The 10257-nt window shown below is 46.0% G+C and overlaps 2 protein-coding genes across 4 annotated transcripts; one reads left to right on the forward strand and one right to left on the reverse strand.

The window, feature by feature from the left end:
- Positions 1-548: 548 nt before the first annotated feature.
- Positions 549-6196, reverse strand: si:busm1-163l24.3 (uncharacterized). Of its 3 annotated transcripts, none has more exons than XM_037475862.2 (6): positions 6082-6196; positions 4933-5137; positions 4498-4601; positions 1628-4405; positions 1178-1386; positions 549-1076 (listed from the first exon to the last, which is right to left on the reverse strand). In XM_037475862.2, the coding sequence occupies exons 2-6, from the start codon at positions 5114-5116 to the stop codon at positions 989-991; spliced, it is 3363 nt and encodes a 1120-aa protein (XP_037331759.2). In that variant the 5' UTR covers positions 5117-5137; positions 6082-6196; the 3' UTR covers positions 549-988. The 3 variants fall into 3 exon arrangements, with proteins under 3 accessions (XP_037331759.2, XP_037331758.2, XP_037331757.2); XM_037475861.2 differs by having other exon boundaries at positions 4933-5116; positions 6082-6189; XM_037475860.2 differs by having other exon boundaries at positions 4933-5140; positions 6082-6178.
- Positions 6197-6796: 600 nt separating this feature from the next.
- Positions 6797-10118, forward strand: phb (prohibitin). The gene is made up of 7 exons (XM_037475719.2): positions 6797-6899; positions 7443-7540; positions 8182-8343; positions 8658-8800; positions 8908-9024; positions 9109-9204; positions 9338-10118. Exons 2-7 carry the CDS (start codon positions 7456-7458, stop codon positions 9548-9550), a joined length of 816 nt encoding a protein of 271 aa, XP_037331616.1. The 5' UTR covers positions 6797-6899; positions 7443-7455; the 3' UTR covers positions 9551-10118.
- Positions 10119-10257: the final 139 nt, after the last annotated feature.

Here is a 10257-nt window from a genome sequence, read left to right on the forward strand (position 1 = left end):
GAACCCAAACAACCACACCTGCCTGCAGCTATTGTCACCGTAGCGGTCATTCTTACGCGGCAGCGACGTTTTCGCAGAAGCTACGGAAGTGCAACCTGGCTGGGCCCGTCCAGTAGTCATGTAGTGGCGTGGTGTGAGGGTGGAGAACGCCCTTCGAGTCGTATCAAGTTGCCAACTGAAGCCGATCCACTGACACCCCGCCCCCCCCCCAGAAACTCACTCCGCATCTGTCCCACTTAGCACACCTGTTAGCATTCAGTCCCCACTGGCTACAAGGCGTGGTTGATTTCTAAGCCAGTTCTCCACTCTCTGTCCTTCCTTGTGTTGGTGGGGGTTTTTTTTTTCCTGGTTGCAATTGCTTTTCTCATCTCCACTTTGTTTTTTAAACCCTTTGAATTGATGCTGCTTCTGTGCTTGACTCTGGGTTTACTGCGTGGTGCCATGTTGGCCACATGGCCTCTAGAGCTTGTAATGCTTCAGTGTGTAATGTTACCATATGCCTTACATGTTTTCCAGGACTAATAAAAAAAAAAAAAGCATAACAAAAATGTCAGGAGATGTGCTCTTTTATTTCGGTGCCCATTCTGGTAAATCTTTACAAATATAAAGTAACTAACCCCTATATTCTACAAACATTTTTCTGTATTTTCTTCCTTAACAGGATCCTAAAAAATAGACAATGCGGTGATAAAACATATACACAGTACCATGCATTTATCTTTTTTAAAATAATGATCAGAACATTAACATGTTCAGGGATGCTAAGACAATGGGGGTTGGTCAAAATTGTCATTTAACACATTTTGAAAAATGTCATTGATTTTGAAAAAAAAGCAACATTGAGGCAGGTTATGACGTTGGGAAAACGACTACAATATGAACTGTAACAATTATCGGAATAATAAAAGCTTAAGCGCCGTAGAAATAAACAGCAATTGGCTCCAATCACTTTTTTCAAAATGATAAAACTGCTCACATTGCTTTTATCTTAAGACTTGGCTACTGCTTCTCCAATCCCGCTAGCGGTCAAGACATCGGACAAGCGAGTCAAGTAAGTGGAATCTGGGTATCCGTTCCTGTGGTAAAACAAAAAGAAGACTGCTCATCTCAGAAACATGGACTAATGGGACCTTCGACTTCACAGCTCGGGTTAGACGTTCACGCTGGACTCACTCACCCGGACTTGCCTCCATGTAGGGTGGTCTTGTGCGGGATGCAGTCCCAGGAGGCCCTGGCCCCCGTGTCTGCACCCGTCACTGTGAAGATGAGCCCCTGCCTGAATGCTTCTTCCAGCCTTGGTAGCAGCGTCCTCGTCCTCTCGCTGTCCGGAAGAAAGGCTTCGAACACCCCTCCTTGAAAAGCTTCTCCTGGAGAAGGGTGATCTTCCTGGTACGACGGAGTAAAAGCGGTCGTTGGATCAGAATGGCTTCCACTTAATGCTTGTTAACGTCGCGTACGAGTCAACTGCGGAGCACTAAATAGTTTATCTGTAGCATACACGTAACTGAATTATACTATTTCCTATTGAAACAATCGTATAGCATTTTGGCCCTCTCTAAATACGCATTGGGCCTTTCAGTGCATATCAGATACAGCAGTGAGAATGTGTGTAAAATAAGCCCCTCACCCCTTGGATGCCATCTGGAATGCAGTAGGTGATCTTGATGGCAGAGCCTTTTTTGTGACCTGGTAAAGTGATGTTTAGTTTGGAGTAGCTCATTTGGCCCCTGATGCCCGGCGTCGTCGCCTCCGTCTCGTGACAAACTCTGCAACGGACGTGTGTGTCGCGGCACTTTGGGCACATGGTCGCTCCGCACTTTGTGGTTGTCGTCGCGGTCTCAATCTCACAGCGCACGCAGGTGCTCCCCAGCCCCGCGGTACCCGAACCGGACTCCTCTGGCGTCCCTGTGTGTCTTTGCTGCGTACTGTCCTTGTGGCTGGAGTCTGTACTTATCTCCTTCTTATGAAGAGCTGTGTCCTCGTCACTGTTGGTTGTCGTTAGCGCGACGTCGGTCGCATGTCTCGCGCCACCCATTCCTGTTGTGCCGTGGCTGACGAATCCCTCCATCTCCTTTGGTTGTACGATCTTCACTTTCTCTTTAATGACGGGGTCTTTCCTCACCAACAGTTGGTTAATGGAGCCATTCACAAGCTCTGTCTCACGGAAGTCACTTCTCTGGCTTGGTCTCCCTTCCTGGCTACTATCCATCCTATCGGCTTTGCTTGTTTGGCCCTGTAGCATCACCCGAGGGTCTCTGCTACAGTGCAGACTACTTTGGTCCTCGTTCATTGGCAAAAATGGGGATGGACTCCATTTTGAGGTAGAAGGGCCAGAGAGGTCCTGTTCTTGAGGTACTTGGACCAGATCGCCAGAAAACACCTCCCGCAGTGAGGCACCCACCTGAGAACACAACGCCTGCGGACCCCTAAGATATAAGCTCTTCTCCGAAGACTGCATTGTGACTTTCTTGAACCTGCCGCGGACCTCGGCACAACAAGCCTGTAGGGTTTCATCTTCTCCGTCGGTGATGCCCAGCTCTGACAGGCGCAGCTCGTGCACGGAGAAGTCCACCCCAACGGAGTCGGCCAGCTTCTGTAAACCTTGCTGACATGGGTTCACCCTGGACGACGATGCCCCTCTCAAGGTGAGCGTCACATCACAGCTACCCTCTGAGCACCTCTCTTTCATCTGGACGTCAGAGGTCAGGTCGTCCACTCGGGATCTGTAGGCTTCTTTTATGTGCTCCCACAGCACACTGGAAAGTGTCATCTCTGCATGGCAGACTTTGCGTTGGTCCTTCCCCGTTTGGCTGCTGAAGCTGCCGGACCGGCCCCTGGCGCTGACCGTGGGCCTGGCGGCCGGGTCGTCTGGACTCTTCTGACTCACAACTTGGGCCTTCTGCAGAGGTGTTCCCGAGAAACTACTGGCTCGCTTCAAGGTGGATCCAGATCCAGCCGGTGGATGTAAAGCACGCCGTGACACACCGGACTGCGTCGTGCTAACGGGAGATGTCAAACTCTTCGGTCGAGTATCGATTAAATGACCTTTCGGGGAGGTTTTATTCTGCAGCGAAGCATTTGAAGGCAAGGCATATCCACTCTTGAACAAGATGTCCCCTCCGGTGTTTTGAGCTGACGCTCTGGAGACACTTTCATAAGATGTCCCTGCCGTCTCCGACAGTACGTCGTGAGCTAGAATCGGCCCAGGGCCTGCTTGTCGAAGTGGAGACGAGTGTCCTCGTAAGGAGAAGTCAGTCGGTCGACTGCCTAGCGCGGCAAGTCCCGAATCCTTAAATCGAGCAGCTAGTTTATACTTTGTGGCCCCTTCAGCTCTCCTCTCATCCTCCTCTGACCGGAACTGCTGATCTGTCGTGTCTCCCTGCAAATCTGCAATGGAGGACAAGGTGAGGGGGACTCTCCACTCATGAGCGGGGGTTGATGAATCAGAATCGGGTGGAGGATATCTAAGAAGACTGGCAACGTCCTCTTTTTTACCCCTCGCTTTGCTCGGGTCCAGTAGAAGTAGCTGCTTGGCCTCGGACACGTCACAGACGCTCCCAATAATGTAGATATTGACGTCGTCTTCATTCAAAAGAAGCTTCGGAAATCTGACGCTTAAGGTGTCCATCACCCTTTGCTGCCCCCCCCTGAGGGGCAGGATGCTCTTCGGAAGCTGGTCTCGGCGGATCTTGGTCTCGTTCTCCTCATAAAACCCACTTATTGCCTTTCTTGCCAACCTCAGGCACTCCTGCCCGCGGCCATCTTCCCCCACTCCTGTTGCTACCTGCAAGTAGAGAGTAGTCACCCCTTGATTTGTCACATCCACGGCATCAACGCCATACTGACTTAGGATATGCTGGTATTCCTCCCTGCAGTGTTTCTGGATATACTGAAACATGTCTGCATCCACAATGAGCGAGAAGTCCTCCTCTGGTGTAGTAGGATGAAGAAGAAGCTGCAGAGCAGCTGCACCCTCCGTCGGGCCAGTATCCCCCAAAACATAAGCGCCAGGCGTCATGTCTCTGTGTGAGGCGGAGCTGTGGTCATCGCAATACCTGCCGAGGTGAACTTTCTCTCGTTGCTCCCGTGGTTTATTATGTTTCCTGCTCTGACACTCTGACTCCGGAATAACAGGCTCCTGTCCTGTCTGGGCCGACTTTGATCCACTGGTGGCAGGTTGACTTGATGCTTTTCCGTTTGCGGCTGATTTGGGGCCCTTGGGAAGACCTAATAGTTGTGCCAAAGCAGCCTGGACTTTGGAATAGGCACCGGTTAATGTGCACAATTCCTCCGTAACACCGTAGCTTATCTGTATTTCCGGGTGGCGCTTATGAAGGTGTGTCATCGCCATCACTCCCCCAGGAAGCTGGCTGTGGTCAACAGTTGCAGATAAGTTTAAGACGACCTGTGTCAATGGCAGAAGAGAGACAAGACATGTTTTGATTCAACAGTCCATTCAGAATTTGTTGATATATTTTCCAAAAACCTGAGTTTTACCTCGTCTGGTTCCATTCTTTCTCGGTGTTCAGTTACAATGATTTTATACTTCTTTTCATCCACTTCCAGAGTGTAGCGTCCGTGTTGAATAACTCTCTGTGCCACTGCGTGAGAAGGGTCCCCAGACAGAAATCAATCTCAGTCTGTAAAGCATCCTCACTACCTTTGGCTTCTCCACCGACTTGCATCACACATTTTTCAGCTCTGTTTGAATCACCTGTCACTGCTGTGTGTATTCTGTTACTCATTAACTAGTCTTTAAAACATTAATAAAGCATTTGCTGCTGTATTGTGAAAAAAGGGGGAGGGGTGTAGATGGTAGAAGACAGTTTATAGTATTTCCACACCAGCATGTCTCTGCAATGGAATCAATTAAAAAGCCACCTGCCCTACGCTTCGTATGCACAGACATGCGCACACCCTGACCCTACTGACCTCTGCTGTCGTCGAAGGTGATGAGGGCAGAGACGGGCGTTGCCTTTACAATGGTGACAGAGTTTATTTCCCCTCCTCCGTTCCTGGCTCTTAGAAAGTGGATGAATAGCTTGTCTTTCAGCCTGTCGTCCTCAATGTCAGAGGGCAGACCACTCACCCTCACAGTCCTGCCCGACTCTGCCATCTGCTGGGAGAAAACGAGTCCCTGCTGTGAAGAACAAGCATTTTAAGAGGGACTGCAAGACAGGCACGGCAAAAAAAATTCAGATTGTGGTGAGCATGAACATCAACAGGACGATGAAAAAGGGCTGAAACACTCAAATGCTTCACAAAGCAGTTAATGGAAAAATCACTGGCCTACCATCCGCAGACCCCACCCTTGCAAATAGGAAGGGAGACATAGTTGATAAGGTAACACCCTCTATTGGGGAAACTAGGGCACTGCATCAACATAACTCGGATGTCCATTTCAGGGTGATCCATAATAGTGAGGAGCAAGTTGAAACGGTGTGCAAATAACTGTCAATCTCAAATACATTAAGACGTCCCAAATCCCTCTACACTCTACAGCTTGTTCGTTATTAAATTGACAGACTACGACGATGACATCTTTAGCCAATTGATGATCTGATGTACTAATCTGATCCATCTAATTCCATATATATTAGATATTTAGCTTGCATTGTAAACACAAACGTATTGCCATCCGTTAGCTGCGGTACAATATGAATATAAATCTGAAACCAGTGGAAATATTATTCAGATTGTGAAGTTAACTGTTCTTTAAGCTGCTCTAAAAGCCACATGGGCTTTGTTTTACTAACTACTGGTTGCTTTGAACACAAATACACAATAGATATGCGTATGAGCAAAGTAGAATTCTCTGTAGAATCCGAGACTGTTTTGCTCTCAATTACAGCCCCACTGCAACAAATCAGCAAAATACTGTGTGCCTCTTGCCTCAGGAAAAAAACAATACATGTAGCAGCGAGCCGAGCAGCCACATCCGCAGAGCTGATTGTCAAGGAAGTGGAGAGAAATCAAAGAGATCATCCTGTCGCACTGGCGACGGATCGTATGATTGCACCTGACGCTACTATCTGATTTAAAACATCTCGTACATCTTTAAGATTTGTAACGTTTACAGACCTTACAACTGTTTCACGGCGGTTTCTCGCTGTTGCCTCAAACCCGTCACACTTTACTAGGCATGCAGGAAAGCGAAACTACACACTGTTGTGTGATCGGTGGTGTTCGCCGCGAGGGGGCGACAAAGGGACGACTCGCTGCATATAACAAGCAGGCCTTGTAACTATTGTTTGAAGACGTTGAAATTAGCTCGACCTCTATGTTAAAAAGTTATAATCGCGTGTTGCCTCAGTATCGACACCAGTGGGGTGAAATATCAGTCATAATTTTATTTTGATATCTTAATCCTCAGTGGGATTTTGAATTGTTGGTATATAATACGTCAAAAGAACCCATTGAGATTGTTGATTTGAGCCGTCTGGCCTTATGAATACAGACTGTGTATTATGGCTGATTATTGGCAGACCAATTTAACTATACATAACGGATCAATTATAGTGGTCAGATACAATCATAGTATCTAGTATTGCAGATGTCGTAGTCTATACTTCTTTGTTTTTTTAGACAAGCTGCCTTCAAACAAATGTGTATTCACTTCACACAAACTGCGAAGACCACAGTATTATATTGATCAATCAATCGTTCGTCTGACGTCCAACTAGACTCTAGACTCCCAAACCCTAGAGAAGCAGTAGATGGCAGTAATGGCTGATCACGGGAAAGCCGATCACTTACACAAAGTGATAGAAGAAGAGGTCCGTCTCTCGTCCAATCAGAGGCTACGTTACTACGAGCTTCGCGCATGCGCTGTCGATCAGATACTTCATGTGTTATACGTCGTGTCCGGTGGAGGTCACACACATCTGAACAAAACTGAGGTGAGTCCAGCCAGTGAGTTGATGGTGGTCACACCAAGAACGCTGAATTGTATAGAAAATTGTGCGTATGGCGGTGAATAGAAAGCAAAGTGGAGAGGTTTTATTCAACATTCTGTATATGAGGTGATAGTGTTGAGTAAGGCGTGCATGAGATCAACCCCTTTACATCAGCGACATGTAACATGCGTACGTTTGCCGACACGCACTTTGTCTTTCATTTAAATCTCTTTTAAATGATATGTCATTTTTTCACATTTCCTGGGCTCTGAATACATCCTAGTGTGCTGGGTCGGCTTCGCTTGATATCGGTCTCAGTCTACATATACAGCTCAGTACGCAGCTAGCTTAGTAGCTAGCTGGCTAGGTGACAGATTCATGTTAGCTCAGGCAGCTAAATTAGCTACCAACCACAGCCTTGGCATCTATCAGTTCAAGGCCATGGGGAACTATTACTGGATGGAAGGGCATTCGTGGTGGTTTTATAGGCATCTCTATCTGAAGTCTTCTAAGTGCATTAATCCCTTTTCTTGAATCCACTACTAGTGGGATTGCTGTCATGGCCAAGCTGTTTGAGTCAATCGGGAAATTGGGGCTTGCCCTCGCCATTGGTGGCGGTGTTGCAAACTCTGCTCTTTTCAATGGTGAGTAACTTATTTGTTGATGGCACTCCTAAATAAACCAATCGGGTTATTCTCAACTTGTCACGGTTTACTTAGCTTTCACCTTACCGGGGATTGTCAGGCAAGACCCCCAATATAAGGTGTAATAAACAGTTCAATAAACAAAGAAACAAAGTTGAAGAAAAACGCTTCACTACTCTGATCCCAAATAATCAGCAATTGAAGAAAAAAAATCTTCAAAGTAAGCTCAATTAAGAAATTGACATTAATCGTATATAGAAGACAAAAATATTATTCAATCATGATTCAATGCAGCTGGAGAAAAATATTTCAGTCATTTTCCAATCACAACCTTAATGCTTATTTGGGCTTTTATGATTGTGGGATTCTGATATTTCGTCATGTGTTCATCAAGCACGTTTTTCCTAAACATCTTTGTTGTTTCATGATTTATATGTATTTGCAGTGTGTTTCTAGCTGAGTTTAACGATTACAATATTTTCAATAGTATTTTTGTTAAACCTGTACTAAGGTGTTTGCTTCAGTTATGGAATTTGTACGATCTGAACTTTAGGTCTAAAGTTATTAAAACACCCGGCAATGAACTATGAACCTGTACGTGCAAATCTCGAGCCAAAGAGTAACTATACTTGTTTCTACAGTGGATGCAGGGCACCAGGCTGTGATCTTTGACAGGTTCAGAGGAGTCCAAGACACTGTTGTTGGAGAAGGTACCCACTTCCTCATTCCCTGGGTTCAGAAACCTATCATCTTTGATTGTCGCTCCCGTCCACGCAACGTTCCCGTCATCACAGGCAGCAAAGGTACAACAATCACTTACTAAACGGCTGGAATGTTGTCCTCAATTTTGTGCCTTTTAGTTCAATGTCTTTTTGACCTCTGAAGGCACGTGCCCTGGGAATGCAACTTGTCTTGTGATAATGCTATCATGGATGAAGAAAGGCGCACACGTCAAACATACATTGTTAACCACTGTGACGGAGCTATATACAGAATGCTTTCATTTGTCTACAAGTTATGCAAACATTAGATACTGTACATGTACTGTACAAGTTTTAATCTTAAACAATGTTTTATAGGTTAACCTGTGTAGTAAGTTCACTTATTCCCTCCACAGATCTGCAGAATGTTAATATCACATTGCGTATCCTCTTCCGGCCGTTGACCACCCAGCTGCCACGCATCTTCACCAGTATTGGTGAGGACTATGACGAGAGGGTGCTACCATCCATCACCACAGAGGTCTTGAAGTCCGTAGTGGTGAGTATCAGTCAGGAGTTACACCCCAAAAAATACAGTTTAGGTTCCCATTAGGAGTTTGATAAACCAACTCCTCCCAAGTGTGACTCCAATTTTTCCTTTCACAGGCTCGTTTCGATGCTGGTGAGCTCATCACCCAGAGAGAGCTTGTTTCTCGGCAGGTGAGTGAGGACCTGACAGAACGAGCAAACACCTTCGGCCTCATCTTGGATGACGTTTCACTGGTAAGAAGCTATTTTCAAATATTGCAACGTTGTTCATGTGTCTTCAAATTGACTTGGATAAACAATTGTATTGTGTTCTTTCAGACACACTTGACCTTTGGCAAGGAATTCACCGAGGCTGTTGAGATGAAGCAGGTTGCCCAGCAGGAGGCGGAGAGGGCCCGTTTCGTTGTAGAAAAGGTACATTTTTACCTTTCTGATCATCCCCTTACTACTTGAACAATAAGAAATTTAAATGCAGGATCCATAGGTTAAAGCTGGTGGGTTCAATCAGTTATTCTGGCCAGTGAACCAAATATTTGAACCCATTTAGGCAGAGCAACAGAAGCAGGCGGCCATCATCTCCGCAGAGGGAGATTCCCAGGCTGCCTTGCTCATCGCCAATTCTCTGATGGATGCTGGTGATGGTCTGGTAGAGCTACGCAAGCTGGAGGCGGCTGAGGACATCGCCTTCCAGCTCTCCCGCTCCCGCAACATCACTTACCTGCCATCGGGACAGGGCACATTGCTCCAGTTGCCCCAGTGATGACATCTCCTCATGTCCAGCCCACTCTTGCTGTCGCCAGCCATTACAAGGGCCATAGAAGGGGGTTTGAGGATTCAATAAAGAACTCTCAACTTCACACACATTCCTCTTACTCTTTTCTCTGACCACCTCTGGACTGGGCTCTGCAGATGGCAGAATGGTGGGAGAGAAAGTGAGAGGTCTGCGATGGATACACTTATAAAAGTCCACTTTTAAGGGAGTGGAGGGTAATCTATTGTACTTGTTTTGAAAAAGATGATAAAGCAGATCATTAAATGAAGATTTATCTGTGCGACATAATTTCAGAGCATTGCATGAGTGTTTTTAACATCAATGATTGCTTTAAATAAGATGATAAATTGTGAAGAATAAATGCCATTGCTCTGTTATATGTGCTGGAACAATTCATTGACATAACTTCTTTGTTCTGGTTTGCCAGAAGTATATATGGCTTCATGCATATAGTCCATGCATATAGTCATTGCCCTGTCTAGTTTGTGTGGAGACGTTGTATGCACCATACTTCAGAAATGGCTCTGCTTAATAAAATTTTCTTTCTACCTCCCAATAGTCATTGTTGTCCAAAGCCTTGGGAGGAGATTCTACTATCATTATTGAGTGTATACGGCTATGCAGGTGGTGATTTATGAACTTTTTTCGCAATGAAGAAAACGTAAGCTTTTACTGTTCATTGTTGCCACATTAAC

Source organism: Pungitius pungitius, chromosome 12 (genome assembly GCF_949316345.1).
Source record: "Pungitius pungitius chromosome 12, fPunPun2.1, whole genome shotgun sequence".
Taxonomy (NCBI): domain Eukaryota; kingdom Metazoa; phylum Chordata; class Actinopteri; order Perciformes; family Gasterosteidae; genus Pungitius; species Pungitius pungitius.

Coding starts and splice junctions, on each gene's coding strand:
- si:busm1-163l24.3 (XM_037475862.2), bottom strand. CDS start 5,116: ATGGCAGAGTCGGGCAGGACTGTGAGGGTGAGTGGTCTGCCCTCTGAC. Junction 4,602..4,932: donor CACCTTCGACGACAGCAGAG/GTCAGTAGGGTC, acceptor CTTCTCACGCAG/TGGCACAGAGAGTTATTCAA. Junction 4,406..4,497: donor AAAGAATGGAACCAGACGAG/GTAAAACTCAGG, acceptor CCATTGACACAG/GTCGTCTTAAACTTATCTGC.
- phb (XM_037475719.2), top strand. CDS start 7,456: ATGGCCAAGCTGTTTGAGTCAATCGGGAAATTGGGGCTTGCCCTCGCC. Junction 7,541..8,181: donor AAACTCTGCTCTTTTCAATG/GTGAGTAACTTA, acceptor TTGTTTCTACAG/TGGATGCAGGGCACCAGGCT. Junction 8,344..8,657: donor CGTCATCACAGGCAGCAAAG/GTACAACAATCA, acceptor TTCCCTCCACAG/ATCTGCAGAATGTTAATATC.